Below are 17,433 nucleotides of genomic sequence, written 5' to 3'. Positions count from 1 at the left end.
GGAAAACTCGAATCCAAACTTTAGTCACAAATTACAATCATTACTTGAACCTAAGACTTTTGGTATTTGTCATTACGCCTTCGTATTAGTGGATGTTTATATTCTTTTCATCCAAGGTAGTAAAACATAAACAAAAAATATTAAATTTTTTATAAATTGGAGATCAAGAAAACACATGGAAAAAAAAATAGTAGTAGGTCATGTTACATTAAAACCTAAGTTATTTGCCAAGAAAGTAAAGTTGATTAGAAAAATGATTCAGAATAACTTTATCTTTACGCGTTTAGAAAATATCAAGATTTTAAATTATATATTTAATTAAATATTAGATTTAAAAATAAGATAAATAATTTATTAAAAATATGTGCAAAAAATATATATTATCGGTATTATTATCATCATCATGAATATTTCAATATATTTTATTTATATAAAATTTTAATTTATGTTAACAATAATCTAATAAATTAAGAAAATGTATAAAATACAACATAAAAAATTATTAAAAATATCTTCTGATTTCTTTTATTTAAAAGAATAAACTTTTATAAACTATTTCAACACTAAGAAACCACTAAAATAGAAAATATTAAGGCCGTCCGCAACGCCATAGGGCGGACCGCACTTGGGGTTCGACTTGGGGCTGCAGGCATTGGAGGTGGGGGAGGAGCGGCCTGGACCGCGCTCAGGGACGCTGGAGAGGCTTGGGGCTGCGCCCAATTGCTGTTTGTTTCGGCATTGTTGGCGTACGAGCCAGACCACTCCATTTTTTCTAAATTCGATTTTTTTCCCTATTTAAACTACACAACATTTTCATTCCTTTTACATAATTTTTATATAGAAAAAGTAGTGTTTTTTTTTGTTTCTTTAATTTTGTAGGTATTGTAATTTTTGAATTTTTTGGACTTATAATTTTTAATTTTTAGAGTTTGTAATTTTTTTATTTATTTATAGAGTTGTAAATTTATAATTTGTGAATAAACAATGAATATTCCGAAATATGACTGTTTAATATTTTCAATTTTAGAATTAACATTTAATGTTGTAGTGAGGCTGGGGCGATTTTGAGGATGAGATCCTCTGCGGTGCACAGCACCGTGTTGTGCCCCTTTCTCTCTCACAAAATGAAATTAAATAATTAAATATAAAAATGAATTTTTTCTTCAATTGGGAAGGGGGAGGGTGCACAGCACGGTGCTGTGCACCGCATAGGATCTCAGCCCGGGGAATTTATGCTGAGACACTTAGCAAACAGGGTAAATTCAAGTAAGCTCGCTCTCCAATGGCCTAAACTAGTAAATGTTGTGCTCAAAATGGCTGCTGCCGAGGGTAATTTCTCCAAAGGTTGCGCGTTATGTTTCATATGTAAGTGGCTTCTTATGTTGATAATTGATTCGTGTAGATGTTTATTCGGAATTGTTTAGATTGTTTCATGTATGTTGCAGGTGTTTACCGGAGCTGTTATACGTTTACGATAGTAATTGTTTTTTTTGCTCAGTGCTACGAACCTCAGTTCATACTGATACTAGTATTTGTGATTTTGTTTCTTTGTGCTGCTCAAATTGAGAGACAGGGTTTACAACTCGTAAGTGATCTGGTTTACATTGAAACTTAGACTATGCATGTATTTGTTTTTCAACTTGGAGTACTGCGTGCGTAGCACAATTTTATACAGAAAGAAAAGTTGGGATACAAATACTGTTGAATGAATTTGTTAACTGTTACTCCCCAGTTAAGATGGTCACATCTTGATTTTTTCTTTGCAAATGGACTTTGGGCTGATTACAATGATGGAACTTGTCCTTCATGTTGCTCGGCAAAAATTTTGATGTTAAATAGGTACAGGTTTTGTTTATTTGAAGACATCGTATGATTTTTTATGTGCTCTTTGATGGAACCAACGAAAGAGAAGTGGAGTTTGAATACTTATGCACTTAGTAGTGTCTCATCATTTGATAATTTCTTGTAAAGAGAACAAGCTATAATGGTTGCTGCCAGGGATAACCTTGTGCCTTTGAACAGGTGTCGTAGTGGTCATGTCCGAACATGATCAATGTTTTCTAGTAATAACCAAGTTATTAATTCCTTATATGGACTCCCCAGATGTATCTTTGTTTAATATCCAGAGCAAGAAAATTTCCAAGAAGCTTCACATAAATAAAATTTTGTTACTTTCAACTTCAAACCTTTGGTTTAGCTACATAGATCATGAAGCTGGATGTTTGGTTTAGGGAGAGGGGAGAGTGAGTGTCTTTGTGGGTGGTTTTTACAACTTAACTCTTCCCTACCATATTTCAGGCCTTTTTGCTTTCACATAATCCTGATAATACGTTATCTCAGACTCCTTATTTCTGGAAAATTTGGTTTGACTCAATTTTCCTATTAAAAAATATTAGGCCACCTGGATGAGTTTACTTGTTCTCGAAACTTCTTAAAAATTTATTATTAGTATTACTACTTTGATGCCTCATCTTCACTATCTTATTGAAATCTGCAGATTTCAACATTGCATGATGTACTAAATAGGTACTGGCCAACTTTAAGCTGCAGCAAATCAAAGAACTGCCATGGTGGAAAAGGATTATTTTGGGAATATGAGCTTTGTGACATTATCTTTGTTGTAATTATGAATTTGGGATAGTATTAAATATAATTAACAAGTTTTATTTTCTGCCATTTTTGCAATGCAATAGTGGGGTCTCTTGAATTACAGCTTCTGATTTTGTTATATCACCTTATTTGAGAATGCTTATTACACACTCGCCGACTTGCAAATGTTTGATTTGACTTCACATAGAGTTGATGGATAAGCTTAACAATGGCAATTGCTCAATCCTTGCTATGGTACAATTTATCATCTCTTTGTTCTATTTCTCAGCAACCTGACATTATAATTCAAGAAACTGAGATAGACTAAATTATGACACAAATGATGAAGATGGTAGAAAATTGTTTGCAACTTTTTGCATGCTTTACTCTTCTAGTAAGAAGGTGTGGTTCTGTCTGTCTACTAGGTATAACCAGAGCAACGCAATAATGTATAATTAGCCCAGGGTGCTTTTTGGTTACCCGAGCTTAATGCTTGTCATAATACAAGAGTCTTTTGGAATTTCTGTGAAAGGAGCTTCATCTGTCAACTAACTTAAGGAATGTACACCTAGAACATGGAAAATTGGTTCTAGTGAAAATAATTGGAAGCTAATTAAGTGCTTTTGCTGCACAAATGAGATGTGCCTTAGTTACCAGGATTGCTCCTCCTCCTTGCCATGTGTGATCCATACTTGTCATTTTCAGTCTGCGTCACTAGGGTGAATCCTAAATTGGTGATCCCATAACTCATATACCTGTGTTGTTCATTTGCTGTGTTTATTGCGCACATAATGTTTTACTACGTTCATACATTGTAAAACTACACTCTACCACTGCAGAAGAACCTGCCAACTTCTTTTCAAAAAAAATATGGCACTTGTTCTGCTTCAGGAATCAGGAATACAGGTACTTTGTGACCACTCTTAATTTGTACTTCAAGTAATTTAAGTTGCCCATTGAAAAATCTGTATGTTTTCATTCAACCTTTTTTGTATGATCATGGATATCTAGGCTACTCCATTGCTCACTTGTATTATTAGCTTTGTTTAACTGTTAATGAATAGTAATCACCTGTTCAACTTCACGAAATACAACTGTTGAGAGCTCCTTCTTAGATACAGTTTCATTTGATCAAATGGCTTTGACTTGGTTTTATTAAAGATATGGTGTATGGACTATGTGGGTCCAGCTGGTTCTGGTCTCGTGTTGTTTCCTAATAGAGATCCACATGGACGGCAGGCTAGTTAAAATGTGAAAGTGTAGCATGTGCCAGTTGGCTTTCTTTTTTCTTGCTTTCCAATCTTTAAACAAAATTGTGAAGGACATCTGAAAGAAGATCAATCTTCACCATCCTCTCTATCTTTTAGGAGCTCCAACAAACCCACATATTTAGTTTCCAACAACAGAGTTCAAATGTATGCTATATAGGTATGCCATGAAGACTAAGGGGTACTTGGGTGGGTAATAAAATTAAGGAATGGATATACATGCTTGGTATGTAGGATCCATGAAGAAGGATATGTAGCATCTAATTCTGAAAATTTCCCCATTCAAAAATGCTTTCCGGATGCTTTGGAGGAAGTCTACTCATGCTTCGTTAATACTCCATTATTTATTTTTCTCATCCTTCTCTTACTTCCTGTATATATCCCTATTATCACTAGTCTGAAATTGCTTCAGTTCTTTTGATTTCAATGTTTCTGCTTTTATTAGTATATGAGCAATCTCTTGTTTCTCCTTACAGTGATGTATGCCTGGTTTGACGAAATATATTTTTTGCAGCCTCACCATTGTTTAATTGATACCACCACCAAAAGAGGCACAGTTAAATTTATCGAAATGCCCCTCCTATGTCTCCTTAATTGCCAGATCTTGCTCATCCTCATATGCTATGCACACACCACATTTTTCAGTACACCACCTCATAAATCATAATTATAAATCATGAACTAAACAATTCTGAGCTTCTTTTAGCCTTCTAGTCTGATCCTTAAAATACTCAATCATGTATTGCACTAAATATAATTTGGATTACCTTGTTCGATTTCTTCCTTGTCTCTCAAAATAGCTCATCCTCATTTTTAACTGTAAGACTCGTTTTCTTTTCTGGTTGTACAACTTGAACACGGGCGTGCACATTCCACTCTACAATCATCCATCTGACAGACCAAGTCCGCTTGCTATGCATTATGATTTAAATTAAGTTGTTTTTATGTTAAGAGCTATGAACTTGCTATCAAACACCCCCTCACTATATGCGATTAGTGATTCAAACTACTCCTTAATTCCAGATCCTACTTTAAACTTATAATGATCTACATCATGTTAACAACCCAAATAAAATATACTGCGAGTATTTGATTTGGCTAAATTATGGAGTAGTAACTAATATTAGTAAACAATTTGTTGGACGACAATTCATCAAACTATTTCTTATCCTAAATATTAAATTTAATAAGTATTACTCTATCCTGTCTGCCAATTGTGTTTACTGTTTACTGTCCATTATGAACTTCGTTTTCAAATCTTCCATTAATCCTTGTGATAGCAATAGTATTTGAAGGTGACTCATTAATCCTCTTAATTATATTCAACCCAAGTAATTTATCCCGCAATTAACGAACAATTATTGCACTTCTGAACCATATTAAATTAATTGATTACTGTCACTCCATTTAGTCATTACAAATTTAGAATAATAGAGCTATCACGGAAGCTGTGAAACAAACATTTGTGAGAAATAAAAAACCTAGAAAGTCTGGTTGAAAAGCTAAATGTATTCACTGAAATATTTTTCATTATTATTGATCAACATTATTCACTGAAATATTTCCATTATTGATCAACATTTACCTAATCTTATGAGTATAGTCGACACCATCGCAATAGTTTTACAATAACCTAAAAACCTAACGTAAAATTAAACATTTTCCCAAAATCATCTTTCTCAGCATTCAAATTCAGATGTACAATTGTATAAAAAAATCAATGAAACTCAGAGAATGAAAATATGCTATTTGCAATCCCTCAATGAAAATAATTAACAATCAATCAATCAATCAATTAATTAATTGTAACCACAATGACAAAGGAAACTTGGGCATGCAATTTGCAACGATGACTCTTTGGTTGAGAGTAGAGCATTAATTAATTTATTATATTAATCATGTAAATATTTTAAAGGAAAGTAACTTTTAGGTGTAATAATGGCTCAATTATTGGGAAATGGTGCAACTCTTTTTGCTCAAGGTGACATTCCCACTTTCAAATATTTTTTTATTTTCGTAAGTCCCCTAACCCAATCCAATTTGGTTAATCTTGTCCTATATACCTACACTCACATATATTCATGAATATTCTCATAACTTTTTGTTAGTTAATCTTTTGTTATATAATTGTTTATTTTGAATGCATATTATTTTCCACCAATATACATCACCATATATATGTTGTGTCAGCAGATAACATAGTAATGGAAACATGTTGGGGTGATTATTGTAAATAATTCAATATATTAATGCAACCTTTGAAAAATTTATGTAGAATCAAATAACTTGATTAGTACCTTTTTGAAAAACTCTTTCCCACTCCATACCATACGCGACACGTACGCTTATAATATTATTTACTTTCAAAAGTTCTAAATATATAAATTTAAGTTACCCCTAACACTAAATATGGTTTCATATATTTTAATCACGTAATTAAATAACTTAAAAGTAAATGAGCAAGCTGCCATTGATTATGTGAAAAAAGGAGGTTTTGTGCGATCTTTTACGTCTATAATGAACCTTCCACACTCACTGCTAAGAGATCAATATGAAATTGTAAGGGTCATATCAGCTAGCTTAATTAGTGAGACCAATTTCAATTGATGTAGCATCTCGAAGTAAATGTTAGTACATGAAAACTGTATATACATACACATCACACATGTATATATGTCTGTACTTTCAAGCTAAGATAAGAAAAAACATAATGAAAACAAAGCTAATATTTTCTACACTTCCAACACAGTAAAGGAAGAAATATAAAACAGCAACAGAAAGCAATATTGGTTGATTGAAAACCTTAAATTATACTAGTATAACGAAAACTCTCCACTCAACATTTATTTTTGTATCTTGTTGTGGTTTAACTAACAATGCTTTATTATTATACGAAAAAGTGAATGCCCCCCTTTTCATATAGCACTACAACTTTATGGAGAATAAAGTGTACTTATGTACACCTCAAATAAAATTTTATTAATAAATAAATACTAACTTCCTTTATAAATTGAGTGTTTTTTTGTGGGTTTCTATAGTACATCATACTACTACATGTATTTGGAGTTTCTTCGTCACAAGTTAGGTGAAACAGAAATATCCTCGTAATAACAACAAACTATGTATGAATTTTGTAGTAGGTATTTCTAATAATAAAAACAATAATAAGGTAAAAGATTGAAAATAAAAGGAGCCCATTGAAAGGGTAGTTGGAAAGCTTGTCTCATCTTCCCTAGTTTTGCATTTTTTTTCTCACCGCACTATCTCTACTTTCTCTCACATACAGACTAATTGCATGTGTGTGTATATATATTAGCATTAATTTACTCCCTTTAATTATTCATAAGTTGTGATTACAAATCTAGGGTTACCAAATTTATAAACTATATAAATATCAAATTAAGTCTAATTACAAATTACATATAACGCTCTATGATAGCATAATTCATTAGGATTTGGGTTTCTTGCATCTTGCTCATGTTATGGTGTTCGTTTTTTTCTACGTACATGGAGTCCTTAATTTGTTAATTTTTTGTTATATTTTTTTCGTTGTAACAGACGAGTACTCTTTATTTTCTAATGTTGGTGTTCCTCCCACGAGGTTCTCACTAGAAGTTTTAAACGACTCACTATTGATTTGTGACTTATGTTTATTGAGCTTCTTATAGTAATAAGAAAACATTTAAGTACATTATAAAGGAAAGTGGTAAAGTGGTAGAAACTATTGTGAAAAAGGGAAATTAAATAAGATAGCGTCAAAACCATGCATGCGCTTTTCTCTGGCATAATTGTTTTGAGTGACCACGCTTTTCCCACATTTTCATCATTTACCAACCGCCCTTAAACACAATCGCTCTCTCTCTCTCTCTCAATTATTAATTTCCAAATTTGTGATATATAGATGTCATAACTATAGTATTATTATAATTAAATATTCGTAAAATTTTAACTAACAGATTAAAACAACGTCGCGTTAGGGATGCATATTGAATAAATTTTGATGGAAATAATTGGAATCGTAATAAAAAGGTGGTGTTGTGAATTGATATTGAAGTACTACAAAATATTGTCGTAGTAATTTTTTTGCTGAATTATTTCCCTATATTATACTCCATATGGTGGGCACTAGAGTACTAGAACACACACAAATAATAAAATGTAGGAAAACAAAAATATAAATCATGTATGCATCCAAACGTATGTTATAATATTTATACACACGTTATCTGATTATGTACATCATTATATTAATTTGGAGAGTGTTAGTATATAGCTAACTTAACTTAATGATTAACTATAACTAAATAATAGCAGCCATTATATATTCAAATTAAAGGCCTAGATCATCAACCACGAAATGTCAATACGATCAACAATAAACGTCAATAAGGTCATAGGATTATCCAAAAAATATCAATAGGGGTATTAATGTCAATTAACTACAAAATTAGTTATAACTAACTTTTAAAAGAAATCTCAAAACTTTAAATTAATATACTCCCTCCGTCCCAGATAATTCGACCCAGTATTCCATTTTGGGCCGTCCCACATAATTTGTCCCACTTCTTTTTTACCATTTTTGGTAGTGGACCCCATATTCCACTAACTCATTTCTACTCACATTTTATTATAAAACTAATACTTTAAAAGTAGGACCCACATCCCACCAACTTTTTCAACTCACTGTCCATTAGATTTTTTAAAACTCGTGCCAGGTCAAAGTGTCCCAAATTATCTGGGACGGAGGGAGTAACATATATCAAATTAAAGATAATTTTATAAGGATTCCAACGATATCCTACATGCATATATTCCGACGTCAAAATTTGAAAAAAAAAACGAAAATTTTTAATTTTTTCGTACAGCAGAAATGTTAACATACTATATAAAATTTGTCAATATAATACTTGTAAAATGTCAATATAAGCAATAGGTTAACATTCTTAAAGCATTGTGTTGACATTCTTAAAGCATTGTGTTGACATTCCCAAAGCATTGTATTGACATTTTCGAAACACTATATTAACATTTTCATTCAAAACCCTAATTTGGAGTTTTTTTTTATCTTTTTTTATTTAATTAATAAAAACGAAAATTACACGTGGCAAATTGTAGACCACACGTTTTCTAAAATCCTATGACCTTAAATTAATTGTAGTTAGCAATTAAATGATGAGTTTGCAATTGATCACTCCTCATGTTAATTTAATCATCAATAATTGCAACAATGATTAATTTAAACGCTTAAATCGTGGTTGAACTAGAGTTTAAACTTGCCTCTCTTTTTTTATTATATATATAGTTCCTCATACTTTGATGTTCATCCATGAAAAAAACAATAATTATGAACATCAAAGTATTGTATGACAACTTTAATTACCATGCATATATAAGCAATAAAGCAATGGGAATTGCTAAAATTCAGGTATTATGCACTCAACAACTATAATAATTTATGTCGTGCGAGATGAATTGCAAAAATGATTAAATATATGTGTGACCACTGCCTCTGAATTATGCCTTTTCAATCAAAATATTTCATGCTTGCCTGCAGGTGGTCTATGTGGGCACCAAAAATGGTGCTGTGTGTGGTAAGTATATAGTACTACTATATAATATGGTATTAATATATCAAAACGCATCAACATAAATTATCTACTAATATATAAAGGAATTAACACAAAAGAAACATTAATTAATGTACACATAAAAACAGGCAAACAGTTTATATTTTTAACCACTGGAAAAAGTTCTAGGAGTATTAATAGCATCCCAAATTTTGATATTATTATTTTAAATAAATACGTGAACGTATAGATCAAGCTATTTTATACAAATAATATACTACTTCACATACGTGTGTGTAATTTAAAAAGAAGGGAGTAATTATTTGTTATAATGATGAAATAAATGGTTAATAAAAAATAAGGCAGTTTAAAAGCATGCATGTTTGCCAACAGCTTGCGACAAACACTCGTTTTGTATGCAAACTAGAAATCATATGTTTCAATAGTTGGATTGCTTTGACCATACTTTTATGTAGTAGTATTACTAAACAATTCATGCTTTCACATGTGCATTTTCATATGGTAATTTTTCTCATTATTCCTGTAAAGAAGCAATGGCAATTTTATTAAATTTATTCGTTTTATATATGAAATAAAAGATCACAACAATGTGCCCGCAGTAATGTTGGAATCCATTATTTTTCATTCACATATACTTCTCAATTCTCATTGAACTCTAGAAATTTTAATGATTTATTGAACATCATTTAAAAAAAAGACATTTTTGGATTTTTTTTTTTTTAAATCATTTTTTAGTGGAGGATTTGAATTTTTAAATCTGTGATTAATTTATTGAAAAACAGAAGCAACAAGACAAACGAAAATATGTAGTGAGGGCTCTAATCAGCCCACAGACAGCTAGATAGATAGGGAGTACTACAATTCTCTATCTAGTGACAGATCAATTCACTGTTCATTTAAAAGTTAGGACCAATTTGATTATGCTTGTAAATTTGTATTAATCCTACTTTACACTGCAGTATGCTGTGTTTCATATTTATTGGAAGGGGATCTTTCAGCCGATTCAATCTAATTTATACTACTCCTATTGAACGTAACATATAGTAGTATATAGTAGAGTAGAAAATGAAAAAGAAAATGAAAATCAAAAGGTTAGTGTACGTAAGTATGTAAGACATATTATTAATTTACCTCAGATCTATGGCGGTATGGTCATAAAATCACCTAATTATATTGCAAATTATGATACACTATATATTTATATCAGAAGTAAAACAGTACTGCATATTAAAAAAAAAAAAAAAAAAAAAGTCAGGACCAATTGAGTCGCCCTATGTGAAAAGTCATCATCATAAAGTATCATCATCATCACAAACTATCAAAGACTTTTTTAAGACAGCAAATTATTATCGAGTTTAATAACTACAAATTGCATATTTGATCCTCCCGATGCTTAATTCACTCAAAGTTATAAAACTAAATGCATATTATTAGAATTCATTATTTAATACTCGTACTTTTTGTGTAGTCAAGCATAAATATTTAGAGAACGTATGCTTTAATTGATAAAACACAAGATTATTGCAAATAAGCTCAAAATTAATCGTGCCATTAAAATAAAAACTAGGTTTCATTATTGAATTAAGCATCTCACTCAAAGTAAATAGTCTGGATCTTTGATTATAAGATCAAATATTGGTGAACATTGATATTGATATTTAAATTTGGATTACAAAGTGCTCAACTAAAAGTCCACATAGTAGTGAAAAAAAAAGGGGTCAGAAAACCTCAATTATTTATTTTCTTCTTCTTCAAACCCACTTTCCCACTCTTGATAAATCTCACCTCCACACACTCCATCCCCAATTCCCCTTCTCTCTCTCTCTCTAACAATGCTAATTCTCCATCTCTTCATAACCTGCCTCCTCCTCCTCCTCTCCCCCGCCCTTTCCGCCACCATCAGCACCACCTCCACCTCCTCCGGCCATGCAATCCCCTTTCCCCACTACGAACACCTCAACATCAAACAATCAATCGCCTCCACCACCCTCCGCCCCCTTTCCTCCGACTCCGACTCCAACAATACCGGCGCCAGACTCCAGCTCCTCCACCGCGACAAGCTCCCCTTCCACCGCCACAAGGACCACCGCCGCCGCTTCCTCTCCCGCATGCAACGAGACTCCCGGCGCGTGGCCGCCGTCCTCCGGCGCACCTCGGGCGCCGCTTATGAGACCGCGGACTTCGGCGCGGAGGTGGTCTCCGGCATGGAGCAGGGCAGCGGCGAGTACTTCGTGAGAATCGGTGTGGGGAGCCCCGCGCGGAGTCAGTACATGGTGATTGACTCCGGCAGCGACATCGTGTGGGTCCAATGCCAGCCATGCAGCCAATGCTACCACCAATCCGACCCGGTATTCGACCCGGCCGAGTCCGCCTCCTTTTCGGGCGTCTCATGCAGCTCCACCGTGTGCGACCGGGTCGAGAATTCGGGGTGCCACGGCGGCCGCTGCAAATACGAGGTCTCCTACGGAGACGGCTCCTACACCAAGGGCACTTTGGCCTTAGAGACCCTCAGCATCGGCCACACCACCGTCCAAAACGTGGCGATCGGGTGCGGCCACATGAACCGGGGCATGTTTGTCGGGGCGGCCGGGTTGCTGGGCTTGGGCGGAGGATCCATGTCGCTGGTGGGGCAACTCGGCAGCCAGACGGGTCAAGCCTTTAGCTACTGCCTAGTCAGCCGGGGCACGGCCTCCTACGGCTCGCTCGAGTTCGGCCGCTCCGTCCTGCCCGTGGGGGCCGCCTGGGTTCCGCTTCTGCAGAACCTGCGGGCCCCCAGTTTTTACTACGTTGGCCTCTCCGGCCTTGGGGTCGGCGGCACCCGGGTGCCCGTCTCCGAGGACGCCTTCAGGCTCTCCGAGTCCGGCGACGGCGGGGTCGTCATGGACACTGGCACCGCCGTCACCCGTCTTCCCTCCGCCGCCTACGCTGCCTTCCGGGACGCCTTCTTAGCGGAGACCGCAAACCTGCCCCGGGCCGCCGCTGTCTCCATTTTTGACACCTGTTATGACCTCAACGGCTTTGTCACGGTTCGGGTCCCCACCGTTTCCTTCTTCTTGTTGGGCGGCCCCATCCTCACTTTGCCCGCCCGAAACTTTCTAATTCCGGTAGATGAACGGGGCACCTTCTGTTTCGCCTTTGCCCCGTCGCCCTCCGATCTTTCTATAATAGGAAATATTCAGCAAGAAGGCATCCAAATCTCTTTTAATGGGGCTAATGGATATGTCGGCTTCGGCCCCAACGTGTGCTGAGCATTTTGGATGTTTAAACTGTAAAATACTCCACTATACTACTCCTAGTTTATTGTTTCTTTCTTTTCCTTGTATTTAAATTTTCTTGTTTACCTACTATATATAGAGTGATTAATTATATCATGTCGTTCCTTACCTTTCATAAGATAGGGGAAAGGCTTCATTTTCTGCTCGTGGAGGAGTGAGATATGTTACAAAAAAAACATTATGTTTGGTGATCAACTTTCTTTAATCACTTTTTGCTGCTCTTATTAATTAATTGAACTAGGTTAAGATGGCGTGAAAAGTTACCGCTAATGAGAGTCAAAAACCAATACACACTTTGTGATTTATAGCTAAATTGTAGTCAAAAAGTTGATGGACAGAAAAGGCATTTACTTGGGAATAAGAGAACCTTTTTACACCTAAAGAGGGTCCAGGAGGTCCCAAACCATCTCTCTATTTTAATGAAATAGGATGATACTAGTATGAGATAACATTTGTGGTATATGAATTGTAATTGATACTAGTAGTACTTTATTTTGTTTTTGTCTATACTGTGAGAAAAGAGTAAGAATGCGGCTCAAATATAAAGAATAAAGAGTCTTGTGTGAGATTATCTCACCGTGAAAAAAGTCAAGATTCGAATATTACTTCACATTTTGGTGGATTATTTGTAGCTCTATTATCTTTACGTATTCACTCCCTGAGCTATAGTGAGATCTATGTATATAAAATAACATGATGGTTGTTTAGGTTTTTCTTATACTAAGCCTCCAAAATTGGGTAAAAAAAAATAAAAAAAATTCAACCACAGTGCATTTCTACCAATGAGTGAACATGATTTGATGACCCTAACCTGGATAGTCACTTTTTGGCCTACAATTTGTCACCCTGCAAGATTCTCTCCTCTCCCTCTCTCTCTCTCTAAAGCAAAAAAGAGCAGCATTCAAATCATGAAAGGAGGGAGCCACCAACTTTGGTGGACATGTTCAGCAATCACAAGGAGTTATTGTATGCCTTTTAACCAATCTTTACATCTTCAAAATTGGGTTGTTCTAATTTAATTCTTACAATCAGTAATTGTATTAATTATCATAAAATTAGGCCGAAATGATCATTTATTTTAGATACACAACCAAAACGGAAAATAAACCAAGCAAAACACTTTATAAGATATTGACATTCCAGCAAAATAAACATTAAAAAAAATACTAGTAATAAGTTTAAAACAATTTCAAGACTAATCACCTCAATGTTAGTTTGATTACCACAGACGACCATCATTTCCAAAAAAGTTAATATTGTAAATAGATGATGCCGACAACCTAAAATGTCAACAAGTCCATTAAAACCAAAAAAACAACCAAAATTGACAAAAAGGAGATGCTTCAGATTGAATTCTTCACTCGTCATCCTCTTCATCTTCATCATCGTCGTCATTTCCAGCAGCAGCATTTAAGGCATTCAACCTCTCAATCAACTTGGCCTTCCTCTCCTCGTAAGTTAGCTTCTTAAGATTGTATCTGAAAAGGAAAATATAAACATTATTACATAACTAAATTCTCCAGGCATAACTTATAGAGATTAAACAATTATGGCTTACCTCTTGTGCTCTTTGGGAGCAGGCTTCTCAGTCTTAGTTTGACTAGGATTGGCTCGAATGGCTGCATGGACCTTCTTGTACATATCCTCGATGTTATCAGCACCAATCCCCCTCTTGATGTATTCACTAAAGTGAGTCTGATACTTCTCAGGCTCATCTTCCATCAAAGTCTGCAAAATTAATATTGCATTGTGGATCAGCACAGAAGCATATAAACAATGAAAGGGTGGCAAATCAAGACTATTTACATTCATGTATGCAGCAACATGGCCACCATAGATGTACTTCCGATGCACCTCCGCATCAAGTTGTTTGTTGTCCTTGCTGAATCCAGCAAACCTCTTCTCACTGTGGGGAATATCAACACCAGCATCAAGAGCACCCTGCATCATAAGTGGGGTTAGTTGAGCATACTAACATGTAATTCACAGTCGACAATTTATGGTTAAGAGTATAATAAGATGCAATTCACCTAGCAATGATCTAGGCAAACAAATCATAATTAAAACCTGAAACTACCTTGAGAGCACCAAAAACACGGTTGCCAGTTGTGGTCTTTAACAGACCAACATCAAGGAGAGCACGGAATGGCCTCCTGCTGTCAGCTGGTTCAACAGAGTAATCCTCTCCAGTTGCCTACAAAAATTTCTAATCAGTCGCACTAGGACCCCACAGAATCTAGTAACCAGTGTATAAAAACAACTAAACTGCATACTAGTGATCAAAAGGCAGGGTTATTGAGTTATGGAGTGAGTATCAATAATATATACGCATTACACAAGTGGGCTTAGAGCAAGGATGCAGACAAACAAATTATATCAGGAACTATTCGAAGCTTAAATGATAAATTACCTCAACATTTCCTTCATACTCCTCGTCCAATTCAAGCTTCTTCAGAACACGGCGGCCCAATAGAAGACCAGTGCAGTAAGCTAGATAACAACAACCAGTCGGTACTAGGCAGATAGTATCATTGGTACAGACAAAATACAAAAGCATATCAGTTAGAAGTAGTACCAGCAGCATAATTGGTTAGGCCAACTTCCAGTCCATAACGAGGCAGCTCATGTGCATAAGCAGAAGCAAGAACATGATCACCAGCAATGCTTGCCGAAGAGATTTGGGCAATAATATCTTTGTTGGTCTAAAATACAGGTTAAGGTAAGAACATACTGTATCTAAATTAGTCAATTAGCCCGCAATGGTAACTAACAATCGGCACAAGATAAATGTGGCAAATTTAAATATCATTACAAAAACACAGATGAGTACTGAAGGATACGAATCGCACAACAAAGCGGAACTTGGGAGTATTATACTTGTTTTTGTCCTGATTTATCATGCGAATCCTTGCACGATAGTCAGTTTTCCCCTCTGCATTAAAAATTAAACCAAATCATAAAATGTTACCAACTAAAACATCAACAAAAAACAATCTTCAACAACTCACGTCTTCTTCTCTTGAATTTAACCTGAAACCGCTTGAAATAAGCCTTAGACTTTTGGGCCTTGACAAACACCTGTACATAGAACCAATTTGCAAAAGCTAAATAGACCGGAAATTAACCACAACTACCTAATTGACAAACCAATCATTACTAAAATGTAATGTTACAATAAATAAATGCAAAAACAATTCCAGTATATAAATATCACTGCAATTAGTGATTTCAGGCATCATTACAGTAATACACTGATAATACAGTATCTCAAGTCAGCAAACATAGACATAAAATTAGAAATATATAAGAAAGAACGATATCAGGCATCAAAAGTATTACACCAAAACTACAGCCGCTCAAATCACCAGAACACACTATTTTCAAAACAATGAGAAACAAAAAAGGGAAAAAATGATCAAAAACACGGTGATACAAGATGGTTTACGTCTACAACAATAAGCAGAAACGAAAGACACGAGAGACAAGATATGAAATCTCACCATTTTGGCACTTGAGAGAGAGAGAGAAGAGAGTTGAAGAAATGTTGCGGAGTGACACTCAAAGAAGCTTAAACCCTAGCTCAATAGCGGGCTATATCTGACGGCTGTGATTGATTGCTTCAATGGGCTAGGCTTTATTTCTGGGCCAAAATAATGGGCTTATAAATTGGGCCTTCACAAAAATAGCCTGTTTATTTAAGGACGTTGTATTATTTATCACAAGCAATGGATCTACTATAAATAAATAAAAGGGATAGTCCCTTGAATCATAAACCCTAAACCCTAAAATGATGGGGATGATACATCTCCGGCAGTGAGGGATGCAGCCCGGTATGCATCTCAGGATGCAGGGGTCACCGGGGGGATACGATCTATCGTTCTTCTCTGGATTTTTTGACGGCTTCGTCTCCCACGTCGACCCAAGTGGAGACGCAGTTCACTGGCGATGACTTTTTGTCATTGCATGACATGGGGATCGATCTCGGGGATCCGGACACTTCCGTTCCAGCGGGGCGGGCCGCACCGAAGAAGAAGACGAAGGGAAAGGCCAAGGCGGTCGGCGAGTCGTCGCAGCCCGATGTTGACGACACCCCCGCCCGAAGGAAGTGGACGGAGGATGAGTACGCCGTGGTGGCTAAGGCGTGGTTGACTGTGTGCGACGATCCGCTGGTTGCGAACAACCAGCGGGTCGTCAACATGTGGACTAAGATTAGAGCATCCTACAGGAGGAACTGCCCGCACAGGAAGGACTTCAGCGGGGAGGAGTGCCGGAAGGGGTGGGAGCGCATCAGGGTCCCGGTCGGCCGTTTTTCGGCCTTGTACGCCAACGCCCTCCGCCAGCTCACTAGTGGGCAAAATGAGTAGGACGCCCGGAGGATAGCGGAGAGTCAGTTCCCCTTGGCAGGGAAGTACAAGGATTTCCACTTCTGGGAACGCTATGTGTTACTGAAGGACTCCGAGAAGTTCCGTGCGGGGCGCGACGCTGGGTGGCCGAAGAAGCAGAGTCTGAACTATACCGGCGACTACAGCGGCAGCAGCGGTGGATCCCACGACCTCCCCCCGGATGCTGAGGAGTTTCCGTCCCCTCCATCCTTTGCTCGTCGCCCTCGCCCGGTTGGACAAAAGCGGGCGCAACGGGCAGCGAGGGGACGATCCCCCCTATCGCCCCATGAGGTCATCTCGGCACCACCCCCCACGCGAGTACACCTACTTC

The 17,433-nt window shown here is 36.4% G+C and overlaps 2 protein-coding genes and 1 long non-coding RNA gene across 3 annotated transcripts; 2 read left to right on the top strand and 1 right to left on the bottom strand.

The window, feature by feature from the left end:
* The first annotated feature begins 1,113 nt into the window (after nucleotides 1-1,113).
* LOC125212260 (uncharacterized) lies at nucleotides 1,114-4,540 on the top strand. The gene is made up of 5 exons (XR_016136663.1): nucleotides 1,114-1,365; nucleotides 1,446-1,585; nucleotides 2,498-2,844; nucleotides 3,429-3,495; nucleotides 4,372-4,540. It is a non-coding gene; the product is annotated as an uncharacterized LOC125212260 (long non-coding RNA).
* Nucleotides 4,541-11,179: 6,639 nt separating this feature from the next.
* LOC125211355 (Eukaryotic aspartyl protease family protein) lies at nucleotides 11,180-12,816 on the top strand. The gene has a single exon (XM_048111096.2). It carries the CDS (start codon nucleotides 11,278-11,280, stop codon nucleotides 12,691-12,693), a length of 1,416 nt encoding a protein of 471 aa, XP_047967053.1. The 5' UTR covers nucleotides 11,180-11,277; the 3' UTR covers nucleotides 12,694-12,816.
* A 1,077-nt stretch (nucleotides 12,817-13,893) lies between these two features.
* LOC125210579 (large ribosomal subunit protein uL18-like) lies at nucleotides 13,894-16,318 on the bottom strand. The gene is made up of 9 exons (XM_048110117.2): nucleotides 16,221-16,318; nucleotides 15,729-15,798; nucleotides 15,561-15,652; nucleotides 15,296-15,422; nucleotides 15,131-15,210; nucleotides 14,798-14,914; nucleotides 14,527-14,661; nucleotides 14,279-14,448; nucleotides 13,894-14,198 (listed from the first exon to the last, which is right to left on the bottom strand). The coding sequence occupies exons 1-9, from the start codon at nucleotides 16,221-16,223 to the stop codon at nucleotides 14,078-14,080; spliced, it is 915 nt and encodes a 304-aa protein (XP_047966074.1). The 5' UTR covers nucleotides 16,224-16,318; the 3' UTR covers nucleotides 13,894-14,077.
* Nucleotides 16,319-17,433: the final 1,115 nt, after the last annotated feature.

This window comes from Salvia hispanica, chromosome 3 (genome assembly GCF_029641045.1).
Source record: "Salvia hispanica isolate PSC_SH4W2 chromosome 3, Shi_PSC_v1, whole genome shotgun sequence".
NCBI classification, from domain to species: domain Eukaryota; kingdom Viridiplantae; phylum Streptophyta; class Magnoliopsida; order Lamiales; family Lamiaceae; genus Salvia; species Salvia hispanica.
This window is presented reverse-complemented; position numbering and strand designations above follow the sequence as displayed.

Bases quoted from the DNA above. Each gene is read 5' to 3' on its own strand.
- LOC125211355 (XM_048111096.2), top strand. From the start codon at position 11,278: ATGCTAATTCTCCATCTCTTCATAACCTGCCTCCTCCTCCTCCTCTCC.
- LOC125210579 (XM_048110117.2), bottom strand. The intron at 15,653-15,728 runs GTGAGTTGTTGA...TTTTTAATGCAG, and splicing joins TAAATTCAAGAGAAGAAGAC to AGGGGAAAACTGACTATCGT. The intron at 14,449-14,526 runs GTAAATAGTCTT...TTAATTTTGCAG, and splicing joins ATGTTGCTGCATACATGAAT to ACTTTGATGGAAGATGAGCC.